Raw genomic sequence first — 14,751 nt, 5'->3', positions numbered from 1 at the left:
TGAGTTCCATCTCAAGTGCTGCTGCTGTGTGTGTGTGTGTGTGTGTGCGCGCGCGCGCGTGTGTGTGATTAGCCAGTACGCAGCACTTCCCCAGGGTTGTGTTTCCTTTTTCCTGAGATTTGGCGAAGGGTAAAGGGTCGGAGTCACATGGATACAAAGCTTTTGATTAATGTCCAAGTCACTGCTGTGGCTGCCGAAGCCGCTTCCCCTTCAGCCCCGGCCGTGTGAGGCCAGAGCAGCGGGGCCGGGCGCGCAGGGCCTGGCCGGAGCCCCGACTCCCAGGAGTTTCTTCAGCGGAGCCCCGCGCCCCCCGCGCCCCCCGCGCCGGGATTTCAGCCCGATCCCCTCCTCTCCCTGCGCCCAGCCTCTCCCTAGCATGTAAAGTCTTCTGTCTCTCCTCGGAGTTGGCGGAGGCGGCAACTTTCCATTCTCGCCGCCGGGGGCCGGGCAGCAGCGGGCGCGCGGGTCAGCGCTCAGCACGGCGGGTAGCGCCGCGCACCGCCGCCGACCATGAGCGAGGACAGCCGCGGAGACAGCCGCGCCGAGAGCGCCAAGGACCTGGAGAAGCAGCTCCGCCTGCGCGTGTGCGTGCTCAGCGAGCTCCAGAAGACCGAGCGGGACTATGTGGGCACGCTGGAGTTCTTGGTGTCGGTGAGTGTCCCCGGCAGACGCGGGGGGACGTCCGGGCGGCGCGGGGCGCGGGGCGCGGGGCGCGGGGCGCGGGGCGCGGGGCGCGGGTCCCGGGTCCCGGAGTGGCTGCGGGGAGCGCGCGCCGCATTGTCTGTGCGGGGACCCGGGACGGGTCGGGGCATCACAGGCGCGGGAATCCACTTGTGGACGCTGCGTTCGCGGGCGCGGTGACCCCCGCGGGGATTTGTTAGTGCCCCGAGACTCACTGAGTTGCGGGGGCCTTGGAGACCTCCAGGTCTGAAAAGTGAGCTCTAGAGAAGAGAGCTCCAGTCCAGGGAATCCCGGCTGCCCCATCTTCCCTCACTTTTCTTTTACCCGCCTCCCCAGGCTGCTCAAGTGCACTGTGTAATTGATTTTCCTTCTTGTTCTTTCCTGGAGACTCTGTTTTAAAGCTTTGGTTTAGTGATTAAAGGTCCAGTCGGCTACATTCAGGTACACTAAGTTAAAAAAAATCCTTGAATGTGCTCGAGTTCGTTACTCAGATAACATGGCAGTGGCCGCTTTAGTTACGATCTTTGAGACAGAGGATTCTGGTGTAGGGGTACAGAGAGAGCAGCGGGGTGATGATCTCTAGCAGCTGTTGGATATTAAAGCCACATGTGGTGCTCACCCCGTCCTAGTCTTACAATTCCCCGCCTCCCCCCAGCTTAAATCTGTCTTCTGCTCAGTTTCTGGTCCCCTGTTTACATGGCCCATGAGAGTGCTGTAATCAAGCTTCGGGACTTCGTGGAAGTGGGGATGTACTTACATTCCACGTTTCTGCTTGACTCACTGCCATCTGCTTTGAAAACGTTTCATTCATTTTAGGGCCGAAGGGGCAAAACTGAGTGAAAGTAACTGCTGAGATAACACTCAAAAGTTGAATTTTTCCTATTCACTGCTGAAAAGACAAAGAATTTGAGCCTTGACTTCTTTCCACCCAGATTCCTGGGAGAGCATCATTCAAAGAACCAGGAGCTTTAGTTTTTGTGATCTCATCCAAATCCTTCTCCTTCCAACAACCAATTCCATGCCCCCTTGGTCTGAAGGAAAATATTTCAGGTGCCAGACTTCCTGCTTAGTGTTCTGAAATCTGTCAACTTTCTGCTTATAATCATGACAGATAAAATTCACTTCTTGGCTGTGGCAAGAAGGAAAGAACAGTGTCTCAAGTGATGTAAAAATGTATAGGCTGGGTTGTGGTTGACTTCTCAAAATCAATATACTTGACTTCCAGGGGCCACATTCTCTGCAAATGTACAGGTATTTGAGAATATCCTGGTAACTGGTGATTTATAGAATTATTATATACTTCCTTGTAACAAAGATTGTCAAAAAAGTATGTTTTTAAGATTTGATTTTTAATAGCTTTAAATTTGGCTTTCATGAAACTTTTTTGGTAACAAAGTTCTTTGTCTTTTGAAGAATCTGAGTCATTTCTTACATAATTACTCTTTCTGAAGATCTGTGAACAAAGTACTGTGCAGAATGCTAATTTGCAGACAGTTAATCTAATTATATTAAAAACCAATCTGTTGATCTGTATTTAAAATATCAGTTTTTCTTCTAATCTTAAACCTGATCATTACAACAGAAAACTTACTATTAGTTTATAGAGTTAGGTAAGAAAGTATGGAAAGTATAAAATAAATTTTCCCCTTTTATAAGGAGAACATCATTTCATGATTTCTTTTTATCTCTTTCAGAATTTATGGGCTCTTCCACTTTTCGTTTTCTTTGTGCGTCATTTATGCCTGTTTATGTTTATATGCACCAATGCACTAATTAGTCTGAATGTCATCCTAAATAAAAGTTTACTCTGGCTTACAAAGCCTGAGATCTATTTATAATACATTATTAGATTTTCTTTTTAGGGTGTTATTTATAGCAACATTTACTCCCCATGGAGTTTTCTTGGTTACCTGAAGTTGATGTAGTCACTCTGGTTTTGATATTAGACTATGCTAATATGTACCAAGAGCTTTTAATCTATTCAAACCCTTTGGCCTGGTAATTCCTCTTGTAGGAACCTATCCTAAGGGAATGATCAGAGATGGAAACAAGCAATAGAAGTTATTTTTAAAAGTTAGTCATAGTATTAAATAAGTCGAGTGGTAAATTTGTTGCCAAAAATTGATAGTTTACTCCTAAGTCAAATTAAATATTTGTTAGATTAGTCATTAATCATTTCTATGATTGCTTTAAGCCATTAACATGGGTGAAGGATGACTAATCTTTATTAGGAGGAGGAAGAAGAGGTAGAAAACATATTTTTAGTTCTACTAAGAACATATTTTTACTTAACCGCCCTGTAATTAAGCAAACAAAATGGTATTATTAGCTTTATAAAAAGATCATATGTCCCAGCACTTTTGGGGGCCGAGGCGGGTGGATCACCTGAGGTCAGGAGTTCAAGACCAGCCTGGCCAACATGGTGAAACCCCATCTCTACTAAAAATACAAAAAATTATCCGGGCGTGGTGGTGGACACCTTTAATCCCAGTTACTCAGGAGGCTGAGGCAGGAGAATCACTTGAACCCGGGAGGTGCAGGTTGCAGTGAGCTGAGATAATGCCACTGCACTCCAGCCTGCCTGGGTGACAGAGTGAGACTCCATCTCAAAAAAAAAAAAAGAAATCATATGGCTAGAGGGAAAAGCTTTTCTAAAATCTTTCCTATTTCTGAGCCCTCTCACTCCTCAATTCCCACACTTTGGCCTTTAAGGAAAGAGCATCTTCCCCCACTGCCATCCCCAAGACAGCCCATGAGCATTGCCTTTCTTCTCTAAGCTGTGGAATGGGTCTATCTGCATCTTCTCTGTAGTTGCCCCCAGGCACACACTGCTGTTTGAACAAAGCTCTGTGTCTTCACCTGGCCAGTCTTTCCATGGTGGGCTGTGCTTCCTCAGGCTTCTGCCTTTGTTCTTCCTGGGGCCTTCCTTTTGTACCTGGTGGATTCCTACTGAGCTTTCAAGGCTCAGTTAGCCCCTTCTTCCCAGGTGCTTCTGGCTTTGTATCCACTCTACCCTGCATTTCCTTCTTCCATAGTACCCAAAGTAATTGATGTGTGCATTTGTTTACTTTGGTCTCATTCTGTTAGACCTCCTTGAGGACAGGGACATACCACCTTGTGTGCCTGTGCTTTCCATAATTGTGTGCAGTGCTTGTGACATTGTAGGTCCTCAAGAAATGCTTGTTGAGTACATGCATGAATCAACGAGTTGACCCATCCTCTATCCTCCCACTCCATTTTTAAGGATGGTGCCTCAATCATCCTGAACATTTTGATTTCCTGTTTTCTTCCATTTGGTCTAAATAGATAGTAGAATTTTCAGTTTTGCTCAGGCACATATGAATTTATGCAGCAAAAAATTTCAAATTAAACATGTGGTACCTGCCCTTAAAACAGAAACATGATTTAAATCAGATATTGAGGTATTAAAGACTTTGCATGCACTATTGTTTCATATATTTTAAATTTTTGTTTGAGGTCATGGATAGGTTACACTATCTAGATTAATTATTTTTAGGTCACAGATAAAATGGTAGAGAGTGACCTAATTTGCTTGAATTTATGTTCTTGTTTTGCTAGGGAAATGAAATTTTGGGCTTTATTAAAAATATTTTCAAACATTTCTTCTAAATAAATGATTATATGAACCTAACATCCAGTTTTTAACATCCAAAGTCTGGACAATAGTAAGTTACAACCTGTTTCCTGTTTGCAAACCCGTGACAGAGCCTGCCGAGATGACAGACTCATGTGAGTGGACAGAGAAAAGGAAGACCCAGGGCTGGCTTCATGGATGCACATCCTGTGCAGTGGCCCACGGTTCTGAGCTGAGAAGGATGCCCAGCTTGTTTTAATGCTCTGCTATTGCCATCTTGAAATTCTTGCCAATTTTATCTTTGACCTTGTGTTTTGCAAATGAAATCTGATGGGATGGTGGACATGAGCAGAGCAGATACATGAAAGAAAAAAGCTTTATATTTCAGTACCTTTAACAGCATCCCCCCACAGGCCCCTGCTTTTTGAACAAGAAACCTCACATTTTTATTTTGAACTGGGCCTGGAAAATTGTGTAGGCCAGTTACATTGTGGGTCAGTGGCATTGAGGCAGGATGACCATATAATTTACTGTCTAAACTGGGACACTTCTGAGAGTGAAAGGGAGTGCTATTAATAATGACACTGGGAAACAGATGGAAACTGGGATTGTTCCTGGCAAACCAGAATGCATGGCTAGTCCACATTGTGGGCATATTAAAACAGTGACTTCAAGCTATGTGTCTTGTCATAAACAAAATATTTTCAAGTTTGTTGCCTGTCCAGGCTTTGGCCTTGGATACCTTAGTATTTGAGTCCCATCTCTAATTTGCTTTGTGATTTTAAACACATTCCTAACTTTTCATGCCCCTTTTCCTTCATTCGTAAAATGGAGAACAATAGCATTTCTCAGGGGTATTGTAAGGATGATATGATACATGCATTGGGCTTGGCCCATCTGGCTCATAAGAGGGTCCTGTAAGTAGTTACTGTTATCTTGCTGATGGCTACAGTTGTTACAAAAAGCCATGCCTATGATCCTCATTAGATAGAATTTTTGTTTCTGTTATATTCCTCTTCTACCCTTTCTATATGTCCCAAATTCTCTTCTTTGTTTCCTCCTTCTTTGTTTTCCTTCTGTTAGTGTAGTCTTTTTAATGATATTCTTATAAATGCTCATTGGTTGATTTTAAGACAGTGAGAAAACTTTATATTCCAGGTAACAACAACCATAGTTAGTATGGCGCCTTGGAGTTTAAACAATTGCATCCTCACTCTATTATTCAGCTTAATATATGCGTGTCTCTTAGCTCTTTCAAACTGTGCTCCCTGGAGCTCCAGAGGCCCTTGCAAGGGCTGCTGGAGAGCTAGATTTTATGGCTTCAGGATTGCCCCCTGGCTCCTCTGTGCATGGCTCTACCTTTCCCAGATTTGAGCTTTCGTAAAAGCAGTTAGAAAAAACATTTGTCTAGATGGCAAATTCCCAGAGAAAAGGGGGTTTGCATTTACTTCCTATGTATGCTTTTCTTGGCCTAAACACAGGGCTTTGTAAATAGCAGGCACTCAAGAAAACAGACAAACAGGCAAACAAAGCAGAATTTGAATGCATCTGAAATCAAACTCTTTAAGTCATGACCTGACTCTTCCAGGCAAAGATGATTGATTCAGCACATTATGCTTAAGGTTTATGTTATGGACTGAATTGTGTCCCTCCTCAGGAATCATATGTTGAAGTCCTAATCCCCAATACTTAAGAATAGGACTGTATTTGTAGATAGGGCCTTTAAATAGGTGATCGAGTTAAAATAAGTTCATAGGGTAGACCTTAATTCAGTTTGACTAGTGTCCTTCAAAGAAGAGGAGATTTGGACACACAGAGAGATACTGGGGTGTACAGAGGAAAGGCCTTGGGAGGACATGGGGAAAAGGCAGGCCTCTGCAAGCTAAGGAGGGAAGCTTCAGGAGAAACCAAACCTACTGACACCTTGATCTTAGACTTCTAAGCTTTCAGAGTTGTGAGAAAATAAATTTCTGCTTAAGCTATCAATCTGTGGTATTTTATTATGGCAGCCTGTGCAGACAAACGCAGCTTATGTTAGGTGCTGGGTCATCACAATACTCAATGGGAGCTGCGACACTAGAGCCATGAGCAAAGTCTCATGGAGGCAATAGAGATTCTTTCAGTTGGGGAGTCAAGGGAAGTTTTGGAAAGAGGTGATGATAGAGCTGGCTCCTAAAGGAGGAGGAGGAATGTGCTGTACTGGGAGAATTATCCATCCCCAGAGTGCTGCATGTGCTATGTGACCTCAGTGTGGCAGATCCTCACATTTGGGGGTCTGAAACAGTCTTATAATTATACCCTATTATAATACTGATTACTTTAATATAAAAATAGTAGCTATTGTGGTTAGAATTGTTTCTTAGCAAGAGAATTCTGTTGACAAGGTTGAGGAACAAAGATTGAAGTCTAGTTACCCATTAAAAGTCTGTCATTGCGTTAGTCCAGGTAAGAAACGTGGAAAGTCTGATCTGGGGTAGAAGCAATGGAAAATATAAAAGAACAATAACAACAAAAAACCTAAACCAAACCACAAACAAATCCAACGCCCAACTATGAGGGCTTTTTTGGGTAGAAGCTTTAATATTTTGTGTACTCTCAGAAGTGAAGGTTTAAGTAGAACGGAGAACATAGGATGGGGCTAGTTCTCTAGTTTTGAAGACTAGATGGGTAGTGTCATTGACTGAGAATTGGAATGCAGGGGACAGAACAGCACTAGGAGGAGAAGGAAAATGAATTTGCTTTTGGACATGTTGAGCTGAGCCACAAATACTACTATGATTTTTGAAGATAAGAATGTGGAACTTGAGAAATAATTTGGGCCAAAAGTGAGAGATCTAAAAATTAACTAACCATGTATTTTGAAACCGTCAATTGAGTGAGATGACACAAGGAGAGCAATTAGAGGAAGAAAACACACAAACAAAAGGTAGTAAGTTGGAGAGTCAATGTTTAAAAGATGGAGGAAGAGTAGAGTGTGCAGGTGACTTTGAGCTATCAAAGGCTGAAACAAAGAACTAGGAGAAGGTGATACTTTGAAAGCCAAGGAAGGATCTAGTTTTCAAAGAAAGGTCTCTTTAAAGTGGCAGGACTTGAGGGAAGTGGGATGTGTAAAGACTGAAGGGGTCGCTGGATCTGGCAGTTAGAATGTCATTGGGGTTTTAGCTTCAGTAGAGCGTGTGAGCAAAAGCCAGACTGTCAGAACCAGTTGAGACATGAGTGGAAGCTGAGGATGTGAAGGATGATGGATAAACTATTCAAGGAGTTTGGTGGTAACTGCAAGGAGAGAAGGGGATGATTTTGTCTAGGGATGGGTAAGACAGATGAGCCTAGCCAAGGGGAGAGAGACAATAAAAAGGGAACTAAAGCAGCGACAACAGAAAGTGGCAGAGGGCAAATGGCATCTTTGGGGGAAGCATAGAAAGCACCCCCATGGCACTGGGAGATAAGACAGGGCAAAATTTTCCGAATTTTCTGAGCCATCTTGCTTTGTAACATACCCATAGTAAAACGTAGTAAAACTAAGAATGGGCAAGCTGTCACTTGTGTATTTTAAAAATTCTGCTGCTTCTCCAGTGTACAGCTAGTGGAACTGCCTGGGATGGTCTTTGTGGCCCCTTGTGAACACATACCAGAGGCTTTCCCTCCCACACTGGGACAGTGAGGTGAACTGCATGGCACAGAATCTGACGAACTGGTTTAAAATCGTCGTACTGAAACTTACAAACTCTCTCTTTGGGCAAACAACACAGCCTCTGTATGTCTCAGTTTCATATTTGGAAAACACATTTGATAATACCTCACAGGGCTGGCCTGAAATTCAAATCAGCTTCTGATTAGGTGAAGTCCTGATAGGTAGGAAGTGTTTCTTCCTTTTCATTTATTTATTTATTTATCTATCTATTTATTTATTTATTTATTGATCTCGCTCTGTCGCCCAGGCTGGAGCGCAGTGGTGCGATCTTGGCTCACTGCAACCTTCCCTCTTCTGGGTTCGAGGGATTCTCCTGCCTTAGCCTCCTGAGTAGCTGGGACTACAGGCACATGCCACAACACCCGGCTAATTTTTTCTATTTTAGTAGAGACGGGGTTTCACCGTGTTGTCCAGGCTGGTCTCAAACTCCTGAGCTACGGCAGTTCCCCCACCTCTGCCTCCCAAAGTGCTATGATTACAGGCGTGAGCCACGGTGCCTGGCCGGAAGTGTTTTTTTTTTCCCTCCCTAAACTCCAAGCTTGTCTCTCTCTCCGCTGTCTTGTCTATCCACAGACTGTGCTTGGCACGTGCTCAGACCAGCTTGAGAGTCACCAGCCTGGTCTGCCAGTCACCCTGTCTTTTCCAAGCCTGGAGGCATAAGGACAAGCTTAATAGAAGAAGGTTCTGAGAACGCCAGCGGGGCATAGGGAATGCAGGAGAGGGAGTGTTCTGGGAGCCAGCAGGGAGGGTGGCTTTCCTCCAGAAGGAACTTAGGAGTAAGGACAAGGGCCACTTTAGGGGAGAGGCAAGTATGGAGGTTGCTTGCTACCCGATGGTCGTTCTTCCTCTATGAAGTTAAACTCTGGTTTTCTGTCTGATGTTCTGTTTTGTTTTGTTCTTGTTTTGTTGTTTGTTCTTGCTGAGAGGGCAGTGCCCTGAAGAGAACAGTAATGATTTGGACACACACTTTCAGGAATAGAAAAGGGAATTGAGCTTGGACATCTGAGGGTGGATGTATGATAGGCTTTGTTCAATTATTCTTTTAAATGTGATTTTCTTAAACACGACATGTGAATTTAGAAGCTCAAGTAGAGACGTAAGCACTTTTGGTTTATTACATCTAGTATGAATAGGTTCAAATCTCAGAAATAATGACAACCATTTTTTAAACCATGGTGCAAATAGTATAAAGCTTCTATTTTACATTTAATGCACATATCAGTCATTAGCCATGTAAAAAAAAGAAAATGATTTATCTGACATTTTAGTGTGATTATAGTTTCTTCAGCACTTGTTTTAAACAGTGTTTTCTTAAGTATTCTTTTAGTATATACCTGGTATTATATTTTCATACCAAATAAAATTATTATGTCTGTGTTTTCAGCACTATTAGTTTGACCTAAAAATAATTGTTTTAGTTTGCATTATTTCTTTAAACATTTTATTTATATTTACTTTTCATGAGATGGATTTTTGTTCTTCATTAAAAGTGTTATTAAATTTATTAAAATTTTTCAAATGTGAATTTATTAGAATTATATTATTAGCTATGTTAAAATCAAGATCTTTGATTTAATTATAATTGTAAATTGAAGAATTTACAATTTATTAAAATTGCATTAGCTATATTAAAATCATCTTTGATTTGTAACATTGGAGCTGCCTCAAACAATCAAAAATTCAGGAAAAGCATTCCTTAGTAAATGTTTCATTGATTAAAAGTGTGGCTGGGTCACTTTTTCCATGATATTGAACATAACCTCACATGATGATACATCTAATAATAACTGCTTAAAAAATTTTTCCCTCATTTTCATAAACTATTGCATTTGATCCAAGAGTTCAATGATTGAAATTTTAAGAATGTTAATTATGTTTAAGAATGTTAATTATGTTAATTATTAACATGTTTAATATGTTGATTTGAAGTTACGATTTTTAAGCACTTCTAGTTACTATCGGTGATTTCAGACTTTGATTTATTGAATAAATTTGTTGTATAGCCTTACATATAACGGACCATAGTGTACAAAAAGGGATCTATTTTGCTCGAGAATATCTTAGCCAAGGACATTGTGTTTTGTCATTAATGTGAAATGCATATTTTTCCATTAAAAGGCAAACCCTTCATTTGAAAGGTTAAATTGTACAGTACTTAAGAAATGACTCCATCTGATTTAATTTAGAATACCGATATAAAAATATTCTCTGGTTTTACAGTGAAAATATCACAATGTAGAATATAGATGGATAAACATTTTTATTCATCTGAAAACTTTGTTTCTCGGAGAGAGTCAAATATGGATTGATATCTGTGTTTGATTTTGCTTTGCCACTTTTGTTATTTTAATTATCTATTTAAGTTGTCTTCTTGCCAGTAGGAGAGGCTTTATAGATGGTGACACATTTTCAGAGATTGTGCAAGAAATGCTAATGTTTTCCCTTGGTTCCTTGTAATGCCTCAACTTGGCCTTGCTTTCATGCTTCCTAGGAGTTCCAGCCTTTTCTTATTTGAGACTGTTGCCCCAAAGAAAGAAATCTTAGGATTCCAGAAATAACATCTCCCATTCCAAAGCCTTATTTCTATCAGTAGCACTAGGAGAAGATCTATGGAAAGGCATTATTATGCTCTATTAATTGACCTAAATGTTAGTCCCGCACCCACATACTCCAAGATTATTTTAAGAATTCATTATTTTCCCAGAGGTATGTGGATGAAGGGGGCTTTCATTTTCTATACTGTATAACTATGTCAAATTTGGCTTTCTATAATCTTATATGTAAATATATTTGTATTTATATATTTTATTATTATTTATTATTTTTTTGAGATAGAGTCTTGCTCTGTTGCTCAGGCTGGAGTGCAGTGGCACGATCTCGGCTCACTGCAACCTCTGCCTCCTGGGTTCAAGCGATTCTTGTGCCTCAGACTCCCAAATAGCTGGGATTACAGGCACCTGCCACCATGCCTGGATAATTTTTTGTATTTTTAATGGAGACGGGGTTTCACCATGTTGGCCAGGCTGCTCTTGAACTCCTGACCTCAGATGATCCACCTGTCTCAGCCTCCCAAAATGCTGGGATTACAGGTGTGAACTACCATGCCTGGCCAATTTTATATTATTTTATATATTTACAAAATGTATTTTGAATATTCTAGACACAACTTTATTTCAAGTTTTCTTTTTTTTTTTTTGATCTTTAGAACATGCTTTTATTTTAGTCAATTTAAAACTGAGACTTTTCATTGAAAATTGGCAGTTTAAATTCAATAGAAGACACAACGCCACCAAATCCCACTGCCTTGCAGATGTTGGCTGAGTGTCCCTTCCCACTCACAAAGCCTCACTGCCGTGCCCACCTCACTCCCAGCACTGCCTGCTGACATCAGCCACTCCCTGGGCACAGGGTTCCCAAAACATGAGAGTATCCCTGCCAAGCTGTTTCCTCCCAAATTATTTTCTGCCCTCCCTGTCAAGCCCTCCCCGACCTCCAACTCCTATCCCCAGCCAGAGACCAGCAGGTGAGACTCTGCTGTGCTAACCCTTGTCTGGGATATAAAAAGAGGTGTTGGCCGGGTGCGGTGGCTCATGCCTGTAATCCCAGCACTTTGGGAGGTCACCTGAGGGTCAGGAGTTCAAGACCAGCCTGGCTAACATGGCAAAACCCCATCTCTACTAAAAAAAAAAAAATACAAAAATTACCTGGGTGTGGTGGTGTGTGCCTGTAATCCCAGCTACTCAGGAGGCTGAGGCAGGAGAATCACTTGAACCCAGGAGGCGCAGGTTGCAGTAAGCCGAGATCACACCATTGCACACCAGCCTGGGCAACAAGTATCTCAAGTTTTCTTGTACCACTTCATAATGAAACCTCTGGCAGAGACTTCTAAGTGTCCCCAATACCCAATGTTCTTTTATTCTATAGTGATAAAAGTTTTAGGTCCAGCTTAATACTACATTTCTCAGCCTCCCATGCAGATAAGTGTGGGCCTGTGTAAAGGTTCTGGGTAGTGGGGTGTGAGCAGAAGTGGCCTGGATAACTTCTGCAGTGTGCCCTTATTGTGAAGAGTGTGCATTCTCTTTTCTCCTTTCCCTCTTCTCCCTGGCTGGTATGAGGATGTGATGGCAGGTGATGGGGCAGCCATTTTAGAACATGAAATGGAAGGTACATGTTCAGGGTGACAGAGCAACAAAATAGAAGGAGACTATATCTTTATTCTTTCTTACTAAGACCATGTCTTAAAGCAGTCTAACCTATGTCCTGTCAAAAATGGGCCTATAAGAGAAATCAATATTTATTTAACTCTGTCCTAAAATCATCACATTTTGATACCAAGGCCTCATTGACTTATGCAAATCATTAATGAATTGGCCAACTTTAGTATCTTTTTTCTACCTTTGTCTAATACTTTTAGTTTATTTTTTGTTTTTTCTTTAATAAATCTCTAGTTCAGCCATCATTTCCCCGGATTATGCTAAAACTGCACTTTTTTTGGTTTTCAATAGTTGTACTTTAGTTTTTCCTTTAGAAAAAGAAGAGTATTTTTTCTTACCTGTGCTTAACATATTCGTTTTTTTTCCTGAAGGCCAGAATTTTGTGTTTATTTGTAAGGATGTTTGTTCAGCTGCTTTAACAGAGACCAAATAACAATAGTTTGAACAATGCAGAAGGATTGTTTGTGGCCAGGAAAGCCATATGTAATCAACATGACCTTTTTTGCATCCTCTCTTAGAACTCTGGCTATTTAATTTTTAAATTAAATATACCCCAGCGGTGTTCCAGTGGGGTTAGCAGCTTAGCGGCATCAGGTCATTCAGAGACTCCTGCTTCTTTTATTGCTCTACCAGCCCCTAGGACCAATGAAATCTGAGTATGTGGGGGTGAGAGCCAGGCCTCAGTATTCTCAGTATTTATGTAGATTCTCTAGGTGTTTCCAATGGGTTAGGGAAGGTGGGGGAGCTAGTATAGTAGGGTGTTGTCCTTTTCCCTATGGTTGAAGCTGACTTACCACTACACTTTTCACATTCCAGCCCCACGGGGACAGAGGGTGGGAGACAAAGTGGAGGGCAAGCACTCCCTCTAAGGATATGACCCAGAAATGACACACATCACTTTCACTTTCATCCCCACGGCCAGATCTTTGTAACATGGCTAATCCAGCTCTAAGGGAGACTGGGAAATATGCTGACTGGCTGGACATCCACGTGCCCAGCTGAAACTTAGGGAGTTCTACACGGAAATAATGACATGGGTGTAAATATTGAGGGGCAAAGAGTCGTCTCTGCCACATTTTGAATCCATTAATACTTTAGTCTCCTGTCCTCAGAAAATCATTTATATTAGTTATTGGATTCCTTTACTGTAAGAACCTGTTGTATTTAAAATATAATGGATTATTTTCCTCTAAAGTAATATATTCTTTCCCACATAGCAATCCATCTAACATTTCTCTCTCTTCACATGTATTTGTAAGAACTCCAGAGCTCTCAAGGTAGTTTTTGTTTTTTTTCCATTGGCTTTCACTACAGAAAGGCTTTGGGATATTTGGTGATTTTATGTAATTTTAAAATTTTGTGGAAGTTTCCAGAAAAAAATATTCCAAGATAATATGGAAATTCTGTTTTTGTTATGTGTTTCTTATGTGTTAGGCACTGCATATTCATATTTAACTCACAACTTAGAACTACCTTCAAGGCTCGGATCATTGTAAACTCACACCTGGGGACATTTTGGTCAGTTCCTAATTGGGAGAGTGGGGATTCTGAAAAGATCCACTGCAAAAGTTGTATAGCTCTTCCAAGATGTTCTGCTGATGAATTACAGGCCCAGACTCTTCTGGATTGTGGGAATGGTGTGATTAATCAGGACTAGGAAAACCAAGGCAGATGCTGAAGCAGGGACGCAGAACTTGTTGACTCCGGAAGTACACAGAAGCTAGAAGTCAGGAAGGAACAGTAGTTCATTTCAGGCAAACCATCAAGCACAAGAGAGCAACAGGAGCTTATGGTCAATCCAAGACAGGGTTAGAGCCAGGCAAGCACTCAGGAGCCAAAGATTACCCAGAAGTCAGGAGTTTCCCTCACAGAAATAAGGAAACACAGGAACCTTTCAAAAATAGAAAACCTTAGTTCTCCCCTTGGCATATCTCTTAATATATGTTGGTACCCATGCTATTTTCAGCTTAATTTAAGTCCTCTGGGATCATTTTGGATCTCTGTGTATTTACAGGCTTCCTAACAAGTTTGAAGCCTTGGCTTTGTGTTTAAATATAGCTCATGTGTTTATCCTATATATGATCAAATCACAAGACATTTGAGGCAAAGATACAAAATTAGTTTGTATAATTAACATATGTAATTATTATGTATATATATATATGTGTGTATGTGTATATATATATATGTGTGTGTATGTGTATATATATATATGCACACATGGTCCAAAATGTGTGTATGTCTGCATTCAATGGATATTCTATTGGTTGCTTAGGTGAAAAGCATTAATGTAGTTTAAACATATATTAAATGAATCCATTGTTAAAAATGATCACTATTCTTGAGAGTGTTCTGTTTGCCAGACCTACTTTGTTTGACAGGATAGAGGAGGGAGAGTAAATGGCTTTCTGATAGTCATAGAATGAAGTTTGGTAAATGGGTCATGTTCTATAGCTATAGACATTTTCCTCAGTTTCTAGCAAGGACAGTTAGCATAACCACATGATTTTAGGGTCCAAAAGGGAATCATGTTATTGATGGAAGAGCATAGCTTTCAATTAAAATAGGAG

General features: G+C 41.2%; 1 protein-coding gene across 2 annotated transcripts in view; it reads left to right on the top strand.

Annotated features, from left to right (window-relative positions):
• Positions 1–501: 501 nt before the first annotated feature.
• Positions 502–14,751, top strand: part of PREX2 (phosphatidylinositol-3,4,5-trisphosphate dependent Rac exchange factor 2) — a 280,879-nt gene continuing 266,629 nt past the window's right edge. For both annotated transcript variants that reach the window (XM_003274806.4, XM_003274807.2), the window contains exon 1: positions 502–651. In XM_003274806.4, the coding sequence (XP_003274854.2) occupies positions 511–651 (141 nt within the window). In that variant the 5' untranslated portion in view covers positions 502–510. The remainder of the gene's footprint in view (positions 652–14,751) is intronic.

The sequence above is a fragment of the Nomascus leucogenys genome, chromosome 16 (assembly GCF_006542625.1).
Source record: "Nomascus leucogenys isolate Asia chromosome 16, Asia_NLE_v1, whole genome shotgun sequence".
Lineage (NCBI taxonomy): Eukaryota > Metazoa > Chordata > Mammalia > Primates > Hylobatidae > Nomascus > Nomascus leucogenys.
The sequence above is the reverse complement of the archived record's forward strand: the minus strand, read 5'-3'. Positions and strand labels throughout refer to the sequence as shown.